Genomic DNA, 22,630 nt, shown 5'->3' on the forward strand with positions numbered 1-22,630 from the left:
CGTGACGCTTATTAATCTGTGCAGTTATTCAGTGTCTGGCAAGTTAATGTTCAAGAAAAAAATAGTAATCCTCATTAAAATGTCCTATTACTTTACATTAACGATGACTATTTATCAGCCCTCTGTGTTCAGCACGTCTCTATCGGAATAACCCTACGCTTCTATGAAAACGGAAGCTTTCGTTGTTTTGCGGCCACATCCACGTACACCTTGTTTCCGTGGCCCATGTTCGCCTTCGAGTGTGACATGCTGGCCCCACAAGAACCTCAGTGCCCTGAGGCTGGGATGCTTGTGTGTGTTCCCAGCTACATGCCCATGAGATGCCTGAGAAGTGTTTGCTGGATGAATGGATGAAGGGATGGATAGATGGACGGATGGATGGATGGAGGGATGGATGGATGGAGGGATGGATGGATGGATGGATGGATGGATGGATGGATGGATGAAGGGATGGATAGATGAAGGGATGGATAGATGGACGGATGGATGGATGGACGGATGGATGGATGAAGGGATGGATGGATGGATGGATGGATGGATGGATGGATGGATGGATAGATGAAGGGATGGATGGATGGATGGATGGATGGATGGATGGATGGATGAATGGATGGATGGATAGATGGATGGATGGATGGATGGATGGATGGATGGATGGATGGATGGATAGATGAATAGATAGATGGATGGATGGATGGATGGATGGATGGATGGATGGACAGATGGATGGATGGATGGATGGATGGATGGATGGAGGGATGGATGAAGGGATGGATGGATGGATGGATGGATGGATGGATGGATGAAGGGATGGATGGATGAAGGGATGGATGGATGAAGGGATGGATGGATGAAGGGATGGATGGATGGATAGATGGATGAAGGGATGGACGGATGGAGGGATGGATGGACAGATGAAGGGATGGACGGATGGATGGATGGAGGGATGGATGGATGAAGGGATGGATGGATGAAGGGATGGATGGATGAAGGGATGGGTGGATGGATGAAGGGATGGGTGGATGAAGGGATGGAGGGATGGATGGATGAAGGGATGGATGGATGAAGGGATGGATGGATGAAGGGATGGATGGATGGAGGGATGGACGGATGGAGGGATGGATGGACAGATGAAGGGATGGACGGATGGATGGACGGATGGATGGATGGAGGGATGGATGGATGGATGGATGGATGGATGGATGGATGAAGGAATAGATGGATGAAGGGATGGGTGGATGAAGGGATGGATGGATGAAGGAATGGATGGATGAAGGGATGGGTGGATGAAGGGATGGATGGATGAAGGGATGGGTGGATGAAGGGATGGAAGGATGGATGGATGAATGAGTGAGTGAATGAGTGAATGAATGAATGGGCAATGCTCCCAGCATGGCAGCTCCCAAGAGGCGAGCTGTGGGACCCAAACCATCCCTCAGGAGCCATCCCCAAGCAGGAGGGGCCGTAAGGCTCAGGGAGAGACCCCCGAGGTGGCATCCAAGCCAAGCACCCCCCCTGCTCCCCCCTGTGTGCGGGCACCCTCTGGCCCAGGCGGGCTCCGGGGTCCATGACCTCCACGTTCGGGTTTGAGACCGACTGGAAATGAAACCGACGGGCCTTTCCCACAGAGTCCGATAAGCACGGGTCTCAGGCAGGAGGCGGCCCACCCGAGGCTGGAGCCAGACCCAGCTGTCTGGTCACGTGTCACCGACTCTCGGCCACGGCCACGGCCACGGCTTTATGTCCGGCTGAGCAGCGCCGAGTCGCTGTGACAGACACGTGGCCCGAGAGGCCTGGACTAGCTACAGAGGAGTCAGCCACCCCTCCTCCGGACGAGAGCCCAGTGTGTCCCGAGCGAAATGAGGAGGACGCTAACGGCGGGGCCCAGAGCGGCCAGTGATGAGGGAGCCTCAGATCGCAGACCCAGCCCTGCCCTCCCACCACCCCAAGGACAGTGGCTCCAGATCAGCCCGCGCCCCAGGAGAGCAAGCCCCCCCCCCCCCATGCCCAGGCTCCGGCTCCTCCTTCTCAGTGACAGCAGGTACCTCCCCGTGGCGTCACCCCACCCCTGGCTCAGCCTCCTGCCTGCTGACCGCTGGGTCCCGCCCAGCCACCTCCTGCGTCACTGCCCGCCCGGCAGGTGATGAGCGAGGAGGAGGTGCCGGGGTCAGCTGGTGACCCCACACGCCTGGAGCGGGCCCAGCCAGGGCAAAGGGCAGGAGGGACCGCGGGAGGGAGGAGCCGCGGGGACGGGAGGACTCCCCGAGGCTGGGCCTGTGGGGAAGAGGTGGGAGGCGGGGGGAAGCCCAGCCAGGAAGGAGGCGGCCACCAGGGGCCCGGGTGAGGCCGGGCTGAGAGGGAGGTGCATACAGCAGGCACTCCCTGTGCGCGTGCCAATCCCACTGTGGACCCCAGCTCAGCGGCCCCGGGCTCCATCCTCCCAGCTTTAAAGCGGAAGCCAGCCCCGGCCGGTGTTGCTCAGTGGTTAGAGCGTCGGCCTGCGGACCGCAGGGTCCCGGGTTCGATTCCGATCCAGGGCACCTGCCCAGGTTGCGGGTTCATTTCCCAGCAGGGGGCGTGCAGGAGGCAGCCGACCCATGATTCTCTCTCATCGCTGCTGTTTCTGTCTCGCTCTCTCTCCCCGTCCCTTCCTCTCCGACGTCAATAAAAATATGTTTTAAAAAGTTTTTAGAAAACGAAGTGGGAGCTCCGTGTAGCAGGTGCCCGAGGCCTGGAAAGGCCGTGGTGCCAGCGGTCACTGCCGAGGGGCCCCGACCCCCCCCCTGCCCCCGGGGCACCGTGAACCGCCCCAGCCCTCCCGCCAGGAGACAGGCCGGGGCGGGAAGCCGGTGGCCGACGAAGGTCCCCCAGGCGGCCCGGGCGCCCTTACCGTGTGGGAGCGGGCGATCTGCACGGGGTAGGAGATGCCGTGGGGCGGGTAGCGGGGCTCGGTGGCCCTCCACGTCTGTGCCACGGGCTGCGTGGACCCCGACATGGCGCCGGCCGTCCAGACGAGCTCCCTCTCAGCGGCCAGTCCTCCTCATCTGCGGGCGGGCGGCCCCGTCACAGGCGCCTGCGAGAAGCCGGGAACGAGGCGGGGTCAGCCACGGAGCCGCGTCCGCGTCCTCCGGGCCGGTGAGCAAGAGGGGGAGGCAGGCACCCCGCCCCGTCCTCCTCCCCCTCTTCCCCCCTCTTCCCCCTCCATCTTCCTCCCCCCACCGGCCCCCTCTTCCTCCCTGCCCACAGCTGTGACGTGGCCCTGGAGGAGCCCGGAGCCAACAGGCTGGGCCAGCAGCTCCCCCACAAGCCACGCCAGGAGTGGGGGCCACACCACCATCAAGGCCCCCACGGAGCGGACGCAGGACCCACCACGTGGGCGCTGCCCCCACCACCTCCGATGGCCCCCAAGACCCCCCAACCTTACCCCAGGGGACCCCAACTCTGTGGGCACTGCCCCCACCACCTCCGATGGCCCCCAAGCCCCCCAACCTTACCCCAGGGGACCCCAACTCTGTGGGCACTGCACTGCCCCCACCACCTCCGATGGCCCCCAAGACCCCCCAACCTTACCCCAGGGGACCCCAACTCTGTGGGCGCTGCCCCCACCACCTCCGATGGCCCCCAAGCCCCCCAACATTACCCCAGGGGACCCCAACTCTGTGGGCACTGCCCCCACCACCTCCGATGGCCCCCAAGACCCCCCAACCTTACCCCAGGGGACCCCAACTCTGTGGGCACTGCACTGCACCCACCACCTCCGATGGCCCCCAAGACCCCCCAACCTTACCCCAGGGGACCCCAACTCTGTGGGCGCTGCCCCCACCACCTCCGATGGCCCCCAAGACCCCCCAACCTTACCCCAGGGGACCCCAACTCTGTGGGCGCTGCCCCCACCACCTCTAATGGCCCCCAAGACCCCCCAACCTTACCCCAGGGGACCCCAACTCTGTGGGCACTGCACTGCACCCACCACCTCCGATGGCCCCCAAGCCCCCTGGGCCGCCCTGTCCGGCCGAGCGCCGCGGGTTTCGGCGTCACGGGGCCCAGTTCTCCGAAAGCGCCGGCAGCGCGTGGGAAGCAAGAGGCCGTCCCGAGAGGCCGGCGAGGGGCGTGTGGACGCCGTCCGCTCGGGCAGGCGCAGGTCAGCGTGACCCCGGGCAAGGCCGGCCTGCTGGCCTCCTGGTGACCTCGGCGCAGGTGACACTCTGACGTGGGAGCAGGACACCCAGGAGGCTGGCCCAGACCCAGCTGGGAGGACACGGGGACGACACACGGGGACACGGGGCCACACGGGGACACGGGGCCACACGGGGACACGGAGAGCGACCTGGGCCCGAGGCTCCGGGGAAAGAGAGAGACCGCCGCGTCCACGCGGGAAGGACCTCAACAAACACCTGCTGGCTCCACAGACGGGAAACCGAGGCCCAGAGCGAAGGGAAGACGCAGCTCAAGAGCGAGGGAGCCGCCGGCGTGGCTCCGTGGCTGAGCGTCGACCTATGACCCGAGGTTCAGGGTTCGATTCCCGGTCAGGGCACAGGCCTGGGTTGGGGGCTCGGTCCCCAGTGGGGGGCGTGCAGGAGGCAGCCGGTGCATAATTCTCTCTCCTCACAGATGTTTCTATCTCTCTCTCCCTCAATTAAACTTATTCTTTTTTTTTTTAATTGATTTTTTACAGAGAAGAAGGGAGAGGGAATAGAGAGCTAGAAACATCGATGAGAGAAAACATCGATCAGCTGCCTCCTGCACACCCCCTACTGGGGATGTGCCCGCAACCAAGGTACATGCCCTTGACCGGAATCGAACCCGGGACCCTTCAGTCCGCAGGCCGACGCTCTATCCACTGAGCCACACCGGTTTCGGCTAAATTTATTCTTTAAAAAAAAGAGAGAAAGGAAGCGAGTCCTAGTCGGAAGCCACTTGCACCCAGAAATCTCGGGGGTCCCCCACCCTCCCTGGGCCCTTCTCTCCCTTCTCTGCCAGCCCCTGTCCACGCCCCCTGCCCACGCCCAGGCCTCCTCCACACACAGCCGCCCAGAAAAAGGGTGTCCCTCAGGCCCCCCACCCCACACCGGCTCCCCCACCCAGAGCCCAGGAAAAGGCAAGATGGCCCGGGGACCCCCGCACCGGATGTGCCATGCGATGGGGAGGGCCGGGCTTGCGGTCACGTGACCGGGTGGACAGGCCGCACCCCAGCTTCCCGCAGGGATGTCCGTCTGGGCCCCGCACACACACACACCACCGTCCTCAGGGGGTGGCCTGCCCCCGGGAGGTCTAATGCGGGCGGACATTGGGAGGGAAGGTGGAGAGCGCCCCCCACCCCAGGGGCCCTGACTGCACCCCACTCCCACCCTAGCCATCTCTCCTCCCCGGGCTCCAGAATCAGTCACATGACCCAGGCCCGGCCAAGCAGCTTCCTGCTCCCCCGGGGCCAGGCCTGCGCGTCTCTCTTGCGCCTCCTGCTGGAGGAACCAGGAACAGGCGGGAGAGGAGGGTGCCCCGCAGCAGGAGGCAGAGCTGAAGGGGGAGGGGGTGCCGGGGCAGAGGGCACCTCGCCCGTGGAGGTGACGGGACTGCCGAACCTGCCCGGAGCCTGCAGCCCTGACTGTGCGTGCCCCACGCACCATCGTTCCCTCGGAGCTGAGGGCATCGACCTTGGAACCGACCTTGGAACCGACCTTGGAACCGCGGCAGGTGGGGGAGCCTCAGAACTCAAAATCGCTGCCAGGCAGGAGGAAAGCCCCCACGGAGCGCCCAGCGGGACGGAGCCCGCCGGGTCCTCGGAGAAGCCACAGCCCCACGGCGGGGACACGGCTCCCGCACCCCCACCCACGGCCAGCCCGGCACAGGCCAGAGACCCACGGACGCGGGGGAGCCTGCGGCCAGGGCTAGAGACCGCGTTCGTTTCGATGGACCGCTGGCTCCCCGACGAGGGGCCTGGCACCCGGCGCACAGTAGGTGCGCCCGTCTCCTCGGGCTGCCGTGCACACGCACAGTAGGTGCGCCCGTTTCCTCGGGCTGCCGTACACACGCACAGTAGGTGCGCCCGTCTCCTCGGGCTGCCGTGCACACGCACGAACTGGGGGTCTGAGAGGTTTATTCTCCCCGTTCTGGAGGCCAGGACCCCAACATCGAGGTATCAGCAGGGCCCCGCGCCCTCTTCCGGCTCCTGAGGGCCCCGGTGGCCCCTGAATTGCGGCCACATGACTGCAGCCTCTGCCCCGGGACGACCGCCACCGATTCTGCCCTCCCCTCCCCACCCCCCACCCCGGCTCCTCAGCCACAGGCCCCCGCACGGGGGGATGGGGGGGCTCCAATGTCCCTCCAACAGATCGGGGAACCCAGGCTCCGAGGGGGGAACGCACGTGCCCGAGATCACACGGCCAGCGGCGGCCAGGCCCGGTCAGAAACCACGGCGAGGCTCCGGGCCGGGAAGGGGAAGTGGCTGCCGGGAGCCCCGGGGAGGCCCGTCGGTCTCCCTTTAATCGGTGCATTTGTGTCCGCTGGACGGCGGCCAAGGCGGCCGGGCCCGGCTGCCCCGCCACGGGATCCGCTCAAGATCACTTCCTCCTCCACGTCTTCCCCCCACTTCATGGTAAAAGGAAGAGGAGGAGAGAGAAACCGCAGCCGTGAGCCGCCTCCCCACACCGGGTTCCGCACGGACCCCCGGGCGCCCCGTAAGCACCGCCCGGCTTCCTCCCCCGGGCGCCCCGGCAGGAACGTGCTTCCCACGAGCCCCAGCTCCCCCACCCGGGCCCCCTCGGGGCGGTTTTCTCTGCGGACGGAGGACAGGGGACCCGGAGGAGAAGCCGGAGTCAGGTGGTGGCGGGTGGGACGCGGGCACCGGCTGTGTGGCCTGGCAAACCGCTCACCCCTGCCCCGGGGCTGGGAGCTCAGGGGCCGGCTCAGTGCCGGCTCAGGCGGCCGTGACCGCGTCCCCGGCCCCGGACGCTGCGTTTGTAGAGGCTGACCGGCCGGGGTCTCGGGCCCGTCCGCTCCGCTGCCTGGACGGCAGGGAACCACCCCCCCAGGAGGAAAGGGCCCAGCTCGCGGCTCTGAGGTCCCGCGGAGTGAAAGCGGGCAGACGCAAAGGACGAACCCCCACTCCCACGAGGCCCCCCCGAGGGGTCAGGGTCACGGTGGGAGGGAGGCTCCGGGGTGGGGGCGGGGGAGGGAGGGCGTTTCTCGGGGACCGAGTTCTGGAGACGACGGCGGGGCTGGTGCACAGACCGCTGAGCTGGGCCCTAAGCAGGCCCTGACGGGGACTCTGGTGAAGTGTGTGTGGCCACGATTTACAGAAAAATAATAAAACGAAATGCACCGGCCCTGGCCGTTCTGCTCAGCGGTTAAGAGTGTCGGCCCTCAGACCGAAGGGTCTCGGGTTCGATCTCCGGCCCCCGGTCTAGGTCAGTGGTCGGCAAACTCATGAGTCCACAGAGCCAAATATCAACAGGACAACGATTGAAATTTCTTTGGAGAGCCACATTTTTTAAACTTAAACTTCTTCTAACGCCACTTCTTCAACACAGACTCGCCCAGGCCGTGGTGTTTTGTGGAAGAGCCACACTCCAGGGGCCAAAGAGCCGCCTGTGGCTCACAAGCCACAGTTTGTCAACCACGGGTCTAGGTGCATGCAGGAGGCTACCAGTGGATGTGTCTCTCTCACATCAATATCTCTCTCTCTCTCTCTCTCTCTCTCTCTCTCTCTCTCAAGATCAATGGAAAAAAAGAGTATCCTCAGGTGAGAAATTTTTTAAAAATTGTTTAATAAATAAATAAAAATAAAATGTGCCGCACGTCTCCTCCAGGCAGGCCTCCCGGGTTTGCTGGCCAACAGCACCCCTCGGGGCCTGTGTTGCTGTGGTGCTTCCTCCACCAGGGCTGCCCCAGGAGAGCCTGCTGCCCAGGATGCCACTTGGGGGCCCAGCACTCAGCAGCCCCTCCCAGTCCGGGCCTCGTTCGCCTCTGGCCCGCCTCACACACACCTCGGGCCCTTACGGCCCCCGCCACCCCGGGCGGCCAGGCCCTAAGCCGCCCCCTCTCTCTGTCTGCAGCCTCCACCCCATCCCTCCCGCCTCCCGCCTCCCGCGGAGACCCCGGAGGGAGGGGGGCCGGCCCCAGGCCGCCGCAGACCTCCCTGCACCAACATCTGGCCACCGTGTCCACAGCTGTGCAGCTGCCGGAAATGCCTGCCCCGCCCCGCCCCCACGCACGCAGGCCCGGAGAACAGCCTTCCGAGGAATGTCTGGGGTCGCCCCAGGAATCCCAGGGCAGCTCTCAGGGGGCGTCCCCACCACATGTGAACAAGGACAAACGTTTCTGCTGCTCGGAACAGGGCCGCCCGCGGCGGCATCGCCGGCTGGCGCCCACCCACCGACCGACACCGGCCCTCCCCGCCATCCCCCTCCCCGGCCCCCCGCGAACCAACACCCACCCCATCCCCCTCCCCGGCCCCCCACGAACCAACACCCACCCCATCCCCCTCCCCGGCCCCCCGCGAACCAACAGACCGGAGCGGGCCCACCTCCCACAGGCCTGGCCTGTTTCCCGAGAGGCCCGGGCCCGGGGGGGGGGGGGGGCGCCCTCTCTGAGCCGCTGGGTCCAGGGCTGGAACGTGGGTCCCGAAGGGCTCATTACCCCAGGGCATCTCTGGTCGCTGTCTGATGATGGGGCAGGCACGAACCCCAAGACCCTCAGCCCTTGCCGCCAGGAGTCGGACAGGGACGTGGCCTCCCAGGGCTGGCACCAGGGAAGGTAAGCCTCTCCCGGGGAGGGGGGGGGGTGTGATTATCCATTTGGGGGGGACAGGGGGACAAGATGAACCCGGTGCCAGGGCAGAAGGGGGTGGGGGGCTGTAGACACGATGACCCCACCGGGGTAAGTCCGGGCCCCGAGGAGGGGCCAGTGGGGCGACTGCTGCTCAGGGGACCCCCGCGTCCAACTCCTTCGGGAGAAGAAAGACGGATGGAAGTCGTGTCTGGATTTGTACTTTTTATTTTAATATATATTTCTTTCTTTTTTTTTAATTTCAGAGCGGAAGGGAGAGGGATAGAGAGAGAGAAACATCCATGAGGAGAGAGAATCATGGACCGGCTGCCTCCTGCACGCCCCCCCCTGGGGATCGAGCCCGCAACCCGGGCCTGTGCCCTGACCGGAATCGAACCCGGGACCTTTCAGTCCGCAGGCCGACGCTCTATCCACTGAACCACACCGGCCAGGGCAGCACTTTTTATGTTAAAAACACGGATATAAACCCAACCCAACCGCCCAGACAACACAGCCCGCGGCTCCGCTGTGACCGGCGGCGCCCGCCGTGTGGTGAGCGGGCGGCCACGGGGAGGACCGGGAGCCTGGGGAGCGGGAGGCTGAGGGGGCCGGGCCGGGCGGGAATGTTCCCGAGGCCACGGCCCTGGAGAGGCGGCAGCAGGCAGCGGTGGCCGGAGCGGGGCCCATGGCCCGGGGATCCTCCGTGGCACCGCCCACCCCAGCGCGACACACACTGGCCCTGACGAGGGGCCCGGGCAGGACCCCGACCCGGCTGCCCTCCGACCCGCTGCCCTCTGACCCGGCTGGCCTCCGACCCGGCTGCCCTCCCACCCGGCTGCCCTCCGACCCGGCTGCCCTCCCACCCGGCTGCCCTCCCACCCGGCTGCCCTCCGACCCGGCTGCCCTCCGACCCGCTGCCCTCCGACCCGGCTGGCCTCCGACCCGGCTGGCCTCCGACCCGGCTGCCCTCCGACCCGGCTGCCCTCCGACCCGGCTGGCCTCCGACCCGCTGCCCTCCGACCCGGCTGCCCTCCCACCCGGCTGCCCTCCGACCCGGCTGCCCTCCCACCCGGCTGCCCTCCGACCCGGCTGGCCTCCGACCCGCTGGCCTCCGACCCGGCTGGCCTCCGACCCGCTGGCCTCCGACCCGGCTGCCCTCCGACCCGGCTGCCCTCCGACCCGGCTGGCCTCCGACCCGCTGCCCTCCGACCCGGCTGCCCTCCGACCCGGCTGCCCTCCGACCCGCTGGCCTCCGACCCGGCTGCCCTCCGACCCGGCTGCCCTCCGACCCGGCTGGCCTCCGACCCATGGGGCGAGCGGGCTGTGGCAACCACACGCCGCTGTGCCCTGAGCCACCTCAGTCCCGGATGGGTGTGCAGAAGGCAAGCAGGGAATGTGTCTCTCACATACACGTGTCTCTCTCCCGCCCTCCCCCTCTCTCTCTAAAGATCCATGGGCCCTGGCTGGTGTGGCTCAGTGGTTAGAGCCTCGGCCTACAAACGGAAGGGTCCCGGGTTCGATTCTGGTCAAGGACACAGGCCCGGGTTGCAGGCTCCATGCCCAGTAGGGGGCGTGCAGGAGGCAGCCAATCAACCAATGATTCTCTCATTGATGTTTCTCTCTCTCTCTCTCTCTCTCTCTCTCTCTCCCTCCCTCTCCCTCTCTGAAACCAACAAAAATATATTTTAAAAAACAAAATGAATTTGAGCTTGCTATAGCAACAAAGTCTAACCTATTCCGGTGCTCTCCTCTATGAGACAAGCCGTTATAGAGACTTAGACAGTGTTTAAGAAAATAAATAAAAATAATAAAAATAATAAAATAAATAAGTAAATAAATAAAATAAAACAAAGATCAATGGAAAAACTATCCTCAGGTGACAATTTTTTAAAAAACTTTAATGAGTAAATATGCCACACGCCTCCTCCAGGGAGGCCTCCCTGGTTGGCTGGCCGGCCGCGCCCAGCTGGGCCTGTGCTGCCGTGGTCGCTCCCCTATGGGGCTGCCCCAGGAGAGCCTGCTGCCCAGGACGCCTCCGCGGGACGCGACCCCGCCTCCCGGGTCTGGCCCAGCAGCACCAGGTGCAGCCGACAGAACCGGCCTGGAGTCGGAAATCCAGGCGCTGCCGGGCCGCTCCCTCCCTTCCTTCCAAGGCTCCGGGGAGGGTCCCTCCCACCGCCTCCGGCTCCCGGCCACGGCACTCGGCACTCCCGCCTCTGCCCGTCTTCCGGGGACCGTCCCTTCGTGCGTCTTCGCTCTGTCTCGTGTAAGGCCCCCGGCCCCCGAAGTCAGGGCCCACCCGAAGCCCGGGTGACCTCGCCTCAAGCTGCATCTGCAAACACCCTGTCTCCACGCCGGCGACAGGAGGGAGCCGGCTACCAACGGGGGCAGATGTGTTTTGGGGGCCACCATCCAGCCCCTTTCCCGGCCACGGCCTTTCCTGGCATGGCGCCCCGCCTGCCCCCCGCCCCCCGACACCGGGCGAGGCCCCGGCAGAACCTCCACGAAGCCGATGAGGGGGCAGAGGCGCGGAGACGGGCCGGGGGTTGAACGCAGTCTCTGAGCGGCCCTGCCACGCCGCCGGGCAGACTCACCCCACCTCCCAGGCCCCCGGGAGGCGGGAAGGGGTTCGCGCAGAAGCTGGGCGCGTCTGAGTCTCCCGTGTCAGGGGGAGCGAATCCCACCCTCAGGGGTGGAGGGGGCCTTGGCCCCGGTCAACGCCACCTCTCCCCCAGGGTATCCCCTCCCCCAGGGTATCCCCTCCACAGGGGTATCCTCTCTCCGGGGGTATCCTCTCCCCCAGGGTATCCTCTCCCCCGGGGTATCCCCTCCACAGGGGTATCCTCTCTCCGGGGGTATCCTCTCCCCCAGGGTATCCCCTCCACAGGGTATCCTCTCCCCCAGGGTATCCCCTCCACAGGGTATCGCCAGCCCTGCCTGCAGCCCACACAGCTGCCCAGCCGGCCAGAAAAGGCCATTATGACCTCACAGGCCGGGAATGATGTGATCAGCCTGGGAAGGAGGCTGCACCCCGACAAAGGGCTCGTTGTCATGCAAATGCGAAGGGGCACCCCGCCTCCCAGCTCAGAGCCCCGCGGAGAAGTCCTCCCAGAGAGTGGGCGTCTCCGGCCTCGGGTCTGGACCAAACGGGGGGGGGGGGGCGGGGGGGGCGGCTCTGGGCCTGGGCCAGGGGCGGAGCCCGATTCCCAGAGACCACCCCCGCCTGGACCCGGGTTCCAGTCCCACCTCCTCCAAGCGGAGCCCCTGCCCGGGGAGGCCTGGAGCGAGAGCAGGGAAGGGAGTCGTCGGCTCACAGCGCTGAGCATCACCCGGCACCCCCACGGCACCCGGCACCCCAGAACGAGCGAGTCGCGCCCCGAAGGCCTGCTCACCGCCCCGCCGAGGGCAGGGGTCCGAGGGGGACCAGGACCCGCCCAGGGGGCAGAGCGAGGAGGCAGAGCTCAGACAGGAGGGCCCGTGAGCCCGCAGACAGCACGGGGCCAAGTCCCACGTGGGGGCTGCCGACCTCGGCGGTGAGCCCACAGGGAGGTCGGCGGTCGAGGCTGCCTGGTTCTCACAGGCCCTGAGCCCCGCCCCCTGTCCTGACTCCTGCCCTGGCCTACAGCGGGGAGCAAAGGAGGGAACTGAGGCTCAGGAAGGCCCGGTCGCCCAGCCCAGAACCGCCCCCTGGGCAGTGGGGACCATGAGCGCCCTCCCTCCCCGTGGCTGAGGCGGATGAAATGAGGCCGCGCCGGACAGACCACGGCGGTCCCATCACGGGGACAAGAACACGGCTCAGCACGCGCCGCTCCTCTCCCCGCGCTCCGCACGCACTAACTCATTTCACCCTCCCGTGAGCCCGACCAGGGACTCCACACGTATCCCCATTTCACAGATGAGGAAACTGAGGCTTGGCGGGGCGAAGCCACTGGCTCTCGTTCACACAGCCAGCGAGGGGCGGGTGTGCACTCGAACCCAGGGCAGCCGGGCCTGCCCGGGCTTAGTCTCTCTCTATTGCATCACTGCAGGCTCACATGGAGCTGCTCAAAATAACACGGAGAGATCCCGTGTGCCCTGCAGCCAGCTTCCTACACAACTACACACGGGTCAACGTCAACCGCGTCACCAGGAAACCAACACTTATTCAGACCTCACCAGTTTACACACAGTGTGCGTGCATGTGTGTGTGTGCATGTGTGTGTGTGTGCGTGTGTGTATGTGTGTGCATGTGTGTATGTGTATGTGTGTGTGTGCATGTGTGTGTGTGTGTGTGCGTGTATGTATGTATGTGTGTGCGTGTGTGCATGTATGTGTGTGTGTGTGTGCGTGCTCAGCTCAGCACTTTCTATTTATTTACTTTTTTGTTGTTACTTATTTAATCCTCACTGGAGGATATTTTTCCATTGGTTTCTAGAGAGAGCGGAAGGGAGAGGGAGAGAGAGAGAGAAACATCGATGTGAGAGAGACACATCATCGATGGGTTGCCTCCTGCACGCACCCTGACCAGGGCCCGGGCCGGGAACCTGCAACCAAGGTACGTGCCCTTGACCGGAATCGAACCCAGGACCCTTCGGTTCACAGGCTGACACTCTATCCACGGAGCCACACCGGCCAGGATGTCCATGCGCTTTTTTTTTTTTTTTTTATGTTTTTATTGATTTTAGAGAGAGAAGAAGGAAGAGGGAGCGAGAGAGATGAAACATCCGTGATGAGAGAGCATCCTTGATCAGCTAGCTGCCTCCTGCACGCCCCCCACCAGGGATCGAGCCCGCAATCCAGGCACGTGCCCCGACCGGGAATCGAACCGGCAACCTCTTGGTGCCCGGGGCGACGCGCAGCCACCGATCCACGCCGGCCGGGCCAGCTCTGTGCACTTGCACCTCCGGGCCGTGTGGCCACCACGGTCCACAGAAGGTCCATCCTGAGGGTCCCTGTGTGACGGGTGGGAGGGGGCGAGTCCAGGGAGGAGGACTTGAGGACAGCAAGGGGCACTCACGGGCCCCCTGGAAGGGGGCGCAGCCTTCCCTGGGTCCCCAGGCAAAGGGTAAGGACCCTCAGACAGCACGCGGCGGGCGTGGGCGCCCGGTCGTGAGGGGAACGCCGCACGCGCCTGCTGGGCCGAGGAAGAGGCTCCGAGCCAGCCGCCAGCCCTGCATCCGGTGTCACTTACAGACGCACCCGCCGCCACCCCCCGGGAGAGCGCCGGCCCGGACCGGCCACGCGGACACGATCGGGGTGCCGGGCTCAGGTGTGGTGGGAGACAGGACAGAGCAGGCCCGTGCTGGGGGAGCCCCGGGGACCGTGGCCCAGGACCAAACGCAGACAGAATCTAGGGACCCAGGCCCCTCTAACTCTCGGGGCTGGGGTTCCCACATCTATAAAATGGGGGGGGGGGCTCTCAACAAGGAAAAAAAGAAAAATCGCTGGAGATTTAAGTAGAGAACAGAGCCCTGGCCGTGTGGCTCAGTGGATAGAGCGTTGGCCTACAGACTGAAGGGTCCCGGGTTCGATGCCGGTCAAGGGCACAGGCCCAGGTTGTGGGCTCCATCTCCAGTGAGGGGTGTGCAGGAGGCAGCCAGTCAATGATTCTCTCGCATTATGGGTGTTCCCCTCTCTCTCTCTCTCTCTCTCTCTCTCGCTCTTTCTCTCTCTCTCTCTCGCTCTCCCTTCCTCTCTGAAATCAATAAATATACATATTTTTTAAATATCTAACTCAAACCCAAGCCCGTGTGCACACCTTCGGGCAACCACAGACCCCGGCCGAGCAGAGCCCCAGGGACTGGCCTGGGTTTCCCCGGGCAAACCTACGGCGGCTCACACTGCATGGGTGACAGAACGGGGGCTCCGAGAGGTCCCGGGACGTCCTCTGACCCCCCATGGGTGACAGAACGGGGGCTCCGAGAGGTCCCGGGACGTCCTCTGACCGGGCCCCGGCCGTTCGCGCCTGTCAGGGGCGGGGTGGGACGTTAATTAGCCCCCATTCGCCACACACCCATCCGTGGGGTGGAGACAGGCGGCGCGCCCATTTCTCGGGTGGGAAAACTGAGGCGGAGGGAAGCGACCTGTCCCAGGTCGCACGGGCAGGAAGCGTTTGGCTGGGACGTGAGCCCGGCCGCGGGCCAGGAGCCCGCAGGTCCTCTCACATCACCCCACGCCTGCGTGACACCCTTCCTGGCCCCACCGCACAGACGAGGACACCGAGGCCCCGCGGGTGAGGGGAGGCCACCTGGTCTGGAAGGAGGGGTCGCGCCGGGATCCGAACCCGGACGGTGGCAAGCAAGCCAGCAGTGCCGTGTGGGACGCAGACCCTCCCGGGCCCCGGCTGGAGCCCCCACGCGCCGGGCCGCTGCCCCCCACCGGCCCCCCACCGGCCCCGGCGCGCCCAGACCTCAGGACACGTCGCTCCCTCACCCCGCCGCCCGCCGCCGAAGGCTCCTGTGAGCTCGGGGCCCTTCCAACTTTCCAGTGTTGATTCCGCGGCCGCTGCCAGGGCCCTGGGCAAGCCCGGGCCGGTGGCGCTGATTTCAAACCAGACACGGGCACCCCGCCAAGCGCCACCGTGGTGGGAGCCGGGCCCGGGGACGCCGCAGCGCGGCCTGCACCCGGCCCCCTCCCCGGCGGCACCCCCGAGCCCCAGGCCACCTCTGGGGCCCGTGCCAACGCGCAGACGGGACCACCCAGACCCTCGGCACGGCCTGTGGCCCCGGGGAAGCCGCCCGGTCCCACCCCTGCGTCCCCTCCCTCGATGGACAGCCGCCAAGAGGCGCTCCCCCCTCCCCCCCCCCCCGCCCGGCCACCCGCCCCCTCGCGCCTTTTCCGGGGCTACGGCCCCTCCCGGTGATACGGCGGCCAGCCCATTGTCCGATCCACCAGCCCGGTCCCGGGCCGGCCCATTGTCCCATCCACCAGCCCGGTCCCGGGCCGGCCCATTGTCCGATCCACCAGCCCGGTCCCGGGCCGGCCCATTGTCCGATCCACCGGCGGCACCGGGTCCACGCGGCCCGGTCCTGGGCCACCTCATCGGGCAGAACCGGACTCCCGCCCAACGAGCCACCGGCCTCCCCGAGGGTGCCCCCGGCCCAGGGCCCAGCCCCCCGCGGGCCTGGCGGTGTCCCTGCCCACCCCAGAGCCCGGAAACTTCTCTTACCGAGCACATGACCAGCCGTTCCCTCGCGTCAGCTCCAAACACAACTTGAAGGAACTCTCCCACAGAAAGGAGAGAGGGAGGGAGGAGGGCGAGGGGAGCGCGCCCGCGGAGGGTCGGCCGAGTCCACGCCTGCCCCGCCGGCCGCCGGGAGACACCCCGCGTCCAATGTCAAACCATCCTCCCCGCAGGCCAGCCCGGGGGGCGGCCCTCCAGCCGCGCCTTCCCGCGAGACTACGGGCGCCCCGGGACGGGGAGGCCCCGAGGCCCGGCGGCAGCCAGGCCGCCCCCCCAGGTCCCCGCGATGCCCCCCGAGACGGGGCCCGCCCCGCAGCGGCCGCCCACGAGGTCAGGCCCGGCGCTCCCGCCTGCCTCCCGCCGCTCGGGCCGTAAACACGGGGAATTACATAAGTCCACTCCTCCTGTCGGGGAGCCAAAAGTAAGAGCCTTTTTTCCCCAGCCTTGGCAGTAAGTAATAATTCCTCATCGCCATGGCAACCCTGGCGGGCTGCCAGCCGCCACTCAGGAGCTGAGACACTGGGAGGCCTTTTTATAGCTCGGCAGCAGGCCTCTTCGGCAGCCCCGCTCGCTCGTGGGGAGCAAGCGCGGGCCCGGCCGCATTCCCCTCTTTAACCCGTTTCCTCCCAGCGGGACCCGCCCCCCGGGGGCCTGGTGAGCCTGAGCCACTGCCCGGCCCTGCCCCTGCCCCTGCCCCTGCCCGCCCTCCGGCCTCCTCTCCGGCGACAGAGCCAGGGGTTCGCTCTGCCTTTATATTTCTGTCCCCGCTGCAAGCTCAGGAAAAGCACAGGACCCTCCCCTGGGAATTCTGAGCAGGGGTCACCGCGGCGACGGGCCCAGAGGGCGGGGTCACACACACACACATGCACACGCATGCACACGCACGCACAGGCCAGCACGGATGGCAGTGACGAGGGGAGGTGCCCCTATAGCGGTCCCCAGCCGCGACGTGGGCCCCGGACAGCACCCTGAGCTGTGCGGGTGAGGGGAGGCCCCCAGGCGGCGGCGGCACGTGCAAAGGCCCTGAGGCCGGAGGGAGTCTGGGCGCTGCAGGAGCAGAGAGAAGGCTGGCGTGGCCCGGGGCAGGGGCGGGGGCGGGGGCGGGGGCGTAGGGTTAGAAGAGGTCAGGGAGGAACAGGAAGCGGGGGGAGGGGGGGGCCTTGGGGGGTAGCAAAGGAGGGCGCTCCCCAGAGGAAACACGGCCACGATCACCACCACAGCCACGCGGCCTGGGTGCCGGCGCAGGTGCCATCCCCACCCCCACGGACGGGGAGGAGGCAGCACAGGGAGGTCAGGAGGCTGCCCCGGCCACGCCACGTGCTGTGGTCAGCAGGAGCCACGGGGGATGGGGGGCGGGGTGGGGGGTCCGATGTGCGTGCCTCGAGGGCCCGTGGCCACGCCACTCGCAGGGACACCGAGGCGGAGACCGTACGTGTCAACTTTCATCCGCTCGCCCCTCGGGGGGCCCCCCCGGCCCCCCCCCGCTTTCCCCAAGAAAGCGCCGCCCTGGAAGCCAAGGCGGGGGGTGCTCCCCTCCAAAGCCTTCCTTTAGGGGTGGGGAAACTGAGGCACGCAGAGGCGCGAGGCAGCGAGCAGAAGCCGCGTGTTTAGACCACGGGTCCCGGCGCCGCCGTCCCGCCGCCGGCTGGCTCTCGCCGTGACCCCCGTGACCCCGCGGGGAGACCACGGAACTCGCGAACAGCGAGCCAAACCGGCCAGGAAGCGGCCGGGCGGCCTCACCGGTTCCTTTTGTTCCTCTGTTGGCTTTGGACGCGGGCCCGGCACAGCCCCGACCTCCACGGAGGCCGTCCCGGACGGAACCCTCCTGGAATCCGGAGATACTCCCCAAGCCCCGAGCTCCGGGCAGGGCCGTGGCCTGGCCGTCACCCCCGGGGGAAGCCGGGCAGTTGGGGGGCGGGGGGAGACGGCGACCCCGACCCAGCCCCACGCTGCCCCCTCTTTAGACGGAGCCACTCGGCGAAGGAACGCTCCCCTCCCCACGCCTCCGACGGTCGCCGTCCCCACGGGCCACTTCCGAGACCCGGCGGCGGGCAGAGCTCAGGGTCTGTGGGAGAGGCCCGTGACGGGGACGCAGGCTCAGGGGCACGGGCGGCGAGGAAGGGCGTTCGGTCCCTGCCCTGGCCGCCCCGGAGGAGGCCCCTTCCCCACACCGCCCTGAGCGGCTCCCGGGGCCTCTCTGGGGGAGGGGATGGGGCGCCTGGGGGTCTGTTGGTGGCTGGCGCAGGCGGGAGGGGCGGCAGGGCGAGCGTGGGCGCCTCAGGGTGCTCAGGGTCTCCCCGAAGCTCCAGGCCTGGATCCCTGGAATCCTGTGGCGAGGGGGGAGGGGACCCGGGGCGTTTCGTGCTGCCCGACTGGGAGTCTCGACGGCGGCGGCCCCAAGGGTACACGGAGCTGGGCTGACCCAGGGCAGACCCCAGCCGCGTGCCAGCTGTGTGGCCCGGGGCAGGCCCCTGAACCTCTCTGGGCCCTCTCCTTCCCTGCCTTTGGCTATGCTTCCGTGGGCGTGGCCTTGTGTGGACAAAGGGTCTCTGCAGACGTGACCACGTTAAGGACGGAGAGGTCACTCCAGGCGACGACGGGCCGAGCTTGGATGGCCAAGTCCTCACGGAAGACGCCCAGGAGAGATGGCAGTGACCGGCGGGCGCGTGGAGCCGCCTGGACGGGGCCCGGGAGGACCCCCTCCCATCGGCTGGAGGGAGCCGGCCTGCCCACGCCGGGAGTTCGGGCAGAGCGACCTGACCGGCAGCGGGCTCGTCCGAGGAAGCCGCCCTGACCGCAGACTCGGACCGCGTTTCGCTCCGGGGACCTCAACGCCGTGCCTGCGCTTATTTAACTTGCGGCCTCCTCCCCGAAAAGCCATCCGAACGAACGAACACTCCTCGGCGAGGGAGGAGGGGGAGGAGGCCCCTTCGGTCCCCACGCCGCTCCCGAGTCACCCTCCGGCCTCACCCCAAGCCCGCTCCCCCGAAGGCCTGGGTGACGCTGCCCTAGGCGACAGGCTCGCGCAGGCCTGACGCTGACGGCGGTCTCGGTGCCGACGAACCGTGTGTGGCCCACACGTGGCCCCCCCGTTCCCACCCTCCGCTCTCCCCCAGACCACGCCCCGGGGGACCCTCTGGGCCCGCACACACCCCAACGCAGCTAAAGGGCCGGTGTGTCCCGGCCCGAAGGAGGAGAGAGCGCTCAGCTCTGTCCCGATGACCTTAAGGCAGTCCCTTGGGCTCCCAGAGCCTCAGTTACCGCATCTGTAAAATGGGAGCGTTGAAAACCAGCACCCACACCGAGCTAACAGGAAAACCCAGCGGCGGCTGGCTACCCAGCGCCCTCCTGGCCTCCGCCAGTGCCATACGACAAGAAACGGCGACGGGGGGGGGGGGGGGGGGGGGGGCAGAGACGGTCCAGCTTCCCGCGTCACAGCCCAGAGCTGGGAGCCACCTGAGCGCCCGTCAGCCCAACCGTGACACCTCCTACGATGGAACGGTTACTCCGCGATAAAAAATAATAAACTATCGGTACGTGCAATCGCCCGGAGGAATTGCAAAAACTCAGGAGGCCTGGCCGGTGCGGCTCATCGTCCCTGGGCCCGGAAAGGTTGCCGGTTCGAGTCCTGGTCGGGGCACAGGCCTGAGTTGCAGGTTCTGTCCCCGGCGGGGGGCGTGTAGGAGGCAGCCGATGGATGGTCCGCTCTCACATCGATGTTTCTCTCTCTCTCTCTCTCTCTCACCCTGACTTCCTTCCTCTCTCTCTTTAAAAAAATAAAAACCAATTTAAAAAGGACATGCAGAGAGGAAGAAGCCAAATACAAAAACGTTCATACTTCAACACTATCTTTTTCTTTTTTTTTAATATTTCTTTATTGACGTCAGAGAGGAAGGGAGAGGGAGAGAGGTAGAAACATCCATGATGAGAGAGAATCACGGATCGGCTGCCTCCTGCACGCCCCCCTACTGGGGATCGAGCCCACAACCCGGGCCTGTGCCCTTGACCAGGAATTGAACCCGGGACCCTTCAGTCTGCAGGCCGACGCTCTATCCACTGAGCCACACTGGTTAGGGCTCACACTGTCTATCTTGATTGTGGTGGTTGGTCAAGGAATCACTGCATTTGTCAAAACTCAGGGGGGACGCCTTAACCAGTGTGGCTCAGCGGATAGAGCGTCGGCCTGAGGAACGAAGGGTCCCAGGTTCGATTCTGGCCAAGGGCACAGGCCCGGGCTGTGGGCTCCATCAGTGGGGGGCGTGCAGGAGGCAGCCGGTCCATGCTTCTCTCTCATCGTGGATGTTTCTTTCTCTCTCTCCCTCTCCCTTCCTCTCTGAAATCAATAAAAATATATTTTAAAATGTAAAAATAACAATAAAAGGGCAGCCAGGCGCGGCACAGGGACGGGAGATCCTGGGCCAGCGGCCGCGAGCCCGGCCCTGGCAGAGGGCAGCTCCCGCCCCGGGAGTGATGGGGGGCAGGCGGCGCCTGGGAGCCGCGGCGGGAGGGCGTCCCCCGGGCCCGATTAGAGGGCCCGCCGCAGGCAGACACGCTCGGCTGTCAGCCTTGCCCTCCCAGCCCGCCATCAGAGGCACCATTAATTGCTGTCATTTGAGGGTGGCCTGTGGGGAGGGGAGGGGGTGTGGGAAGGAGAGGAGCGGGGAGGGGGAGGGAGGAGTGGGTGGAGGGAGGGGAGGGAGGAGGGGGAGCAGCGGGGGGAGGGGAGGACAGGAGCCTCCTGAGCTGGACAGACCGAGCCCTCCACGGCCCAGCCGGTGTGGCTCAGGAACCAGGAGGTCCCGGTTTGATTCCCGGTCAGGGCACAGGCCCAGGGGGTGGGCTGGGTCCCCAGGAGGGGGCGTGCAGGAGGCAGCCGGTCCGTGATGTTCCTCTCGCGTGGATGTTTCTCTCTCTCCATCCCCCTCTCTTCCTCTCTCGCAATAAAAATATTTTTAAAAATAAAATCTAAAAAAAAAAAACAAAAAAACCACAACGAGACCCCCGTGGGTTCTCCGCCTCCCTCCTCCGCCCGGTGCGGGGACCCACCGCCCAGGAGGGACAGGTCGAGTCCGGAGCCCTGTGCGGACACACACACCTGTCCCGTGTCCGTCTGGTCCTGATCTTCGCCCTCGGGGTCCCCCCTGCACACCCGAGCCCTCACCCCTTACCCTCAGGCGCCTCGCCTTCCCACCCGAGACTTCAGCCAGGCCCAGCGCCCCTCCCCCAGGCCCCACGGCGGCACGGAGGGCTCCCATGCTCCTCTGCCGCTCGCACACTTGGGGACACCCCGACACCCCCCCCCCCCCCGGCTCCACTCTGCACGGGGGACAAGGCCCGGTCCCCCTCGAGGGGCCATTCTGAGGACTGAACGGCATGGTCCCACGGGTGCCGAGGGCGGATGCACAGCTGCTGGCCCATTACCACCCCCGACACTGCGCCCTTGACCCCCCGCCCCGCCCCGCCCCGCCCCCCTCCAGGCCTCCCCAGATGCAGAGGCCGCAGCCCGAGCAGCCCAGGTCAGCACCCCTCCCCACCGCCGGTCCCCAGACGAGCCCCGAGCCTCCTCTCTGGGCTGAGGGAGCTCCGGGGAGCGTTCGGGGAGGACCCCGCCCCCCCTCCCCCGTCTGTCGGCCCCCCTCCCTCCGAGGTGATGGATCGCCCCAGAGGAGGAAGCTAAGTGCTCGCAGACAAAAAGCCCTTTTATCGTCCTCGGCTGGGCCTCTGGCATGACAAGCAGATAACTCAGCCTCGGAGGGAGGGCTCCCCATTAGGCCGGGGATGGATGGAGGGCCGGCGGCAGGCGGGGGAGGAGGGGACCCCCAGCCGGGCAAGGCCACCTTCCTCCCCACTTCAAAGGCACCCAGCGCGGCGGGTGGGGGACCCGGGCTGGCGCCCTGGAGGGGCCCCCACACCCCAGATGAAACCCTCCCCTGTGGGGCCCAGGGCGCGGCCAGGGAAGCCGGCAGCCCCCAAGGCTGTCCCTGGAAGCCGGCAGCCCCCAAGGCTGTCCCTGTCCTTCCCGGTGCTTCCGGGGCCCTCAAGGCTGAGGGGCGAAGGCGGGAGGCTGCCCCCAGAAGCCCACGCGCCCGCGTGGCTCCTGCCGACTCCTACGCACCAGCGAGCCCGTTCCACGCAGCCTCCGGGCCTTTGCACGGTGGTCCTCTCTCTGAGACACCTGCCCGTTCCCCTTCCTCTCCCCCTGCAGATCTCTGCTTTAAATGCCGCCTCCGCAGGGAAGCCCACCCTGACTACCCCCAAGCCCTGCAGCTGGTTCCTCACCCCGGCGCTTCCCACCACCGACACCCTATGTGTCTGACTGGTTTACTGTCCGCCTGCCCGGCGAGGATGGGTGCTCGTCCGTCTTACAGCAGCCGGAACGGGGCCGGGCACACAGTAGGTGCTTTAGAAGTCACCATGCGACGAATGACCGCTTCGGGAGAGGACGGAGATCGCCTGGCGCGGCTCAGCGCAGCAGCCCGTGGCTACCGACACTGAAACCAGCTGCCCGGCTGGCGTGGCTCAGGGGTGGGCATCAGCCTATGAACCAGGAGGTCAGGGTTCGATTCCCGGTCAGGGCACAGGCCCGGGTTGCGGGCTCGAACCCCAGTGGGGGGCGTGCAGGAGGCAGCCGGTCCATGATTCTCTCTCATCACTGATGTTTCTATTTCTCTCTCTCCCTCTCCCTTCCTCTTGGAAATCAATACA

General features: G+C 66.3%; 1 protein-coding gene and 1 pseudogene across 18 annotated transcripts in view; one reads left to right on the forward strand and one right to left on the reverse strand.

The window, feature by feature from the left end:
• The window catches only part of NCOR2 (nuclear receptor corepressor 2), a 140,655-nt gene that overhangs the window by 100,293 nt on the left and 17,732 nt on the right, over positions 1 to 22,630 (reverse strand). For all 18 annotated transcript variants that reach the window (XM_054712393.1, XM_054712397.1, XM_054712411.1 and 15 more), the window contains one exon: positions 2,891 to 3,073. In XM_054712393.1, coding sequence (XP_054568368.1) covers positions 2,891 to 2,995 — 105 coding nt within the window. In that variant the 5' untranslated portion in view covers positions 2,996 to 3,073. The remainder of the gene's footprint in view (positions 1 to 2,890; positions 3,074 to 22,630) is intronic.
• Positions 10,439 to 10,547, forward strand: LOC114228265 (small nucleolar RNA SNORA28; annotated as a pseudogene).

This window comes from Eptesicus fuscus, chromosome 23 (assembly GCF_027574615.1).
Source record: "Eptesicus fuscus isolate TK198812 chromosome 23, DD_ASM_mEF_20220401, whole genome shotgun sequence".
NCBI classification, from domain to species: Eukaryota; Metazoa; Chordata; class Mammalia; order Chiroptera; family Vespertilionidae; genus Eptesicus; species Eptesicus fuscus.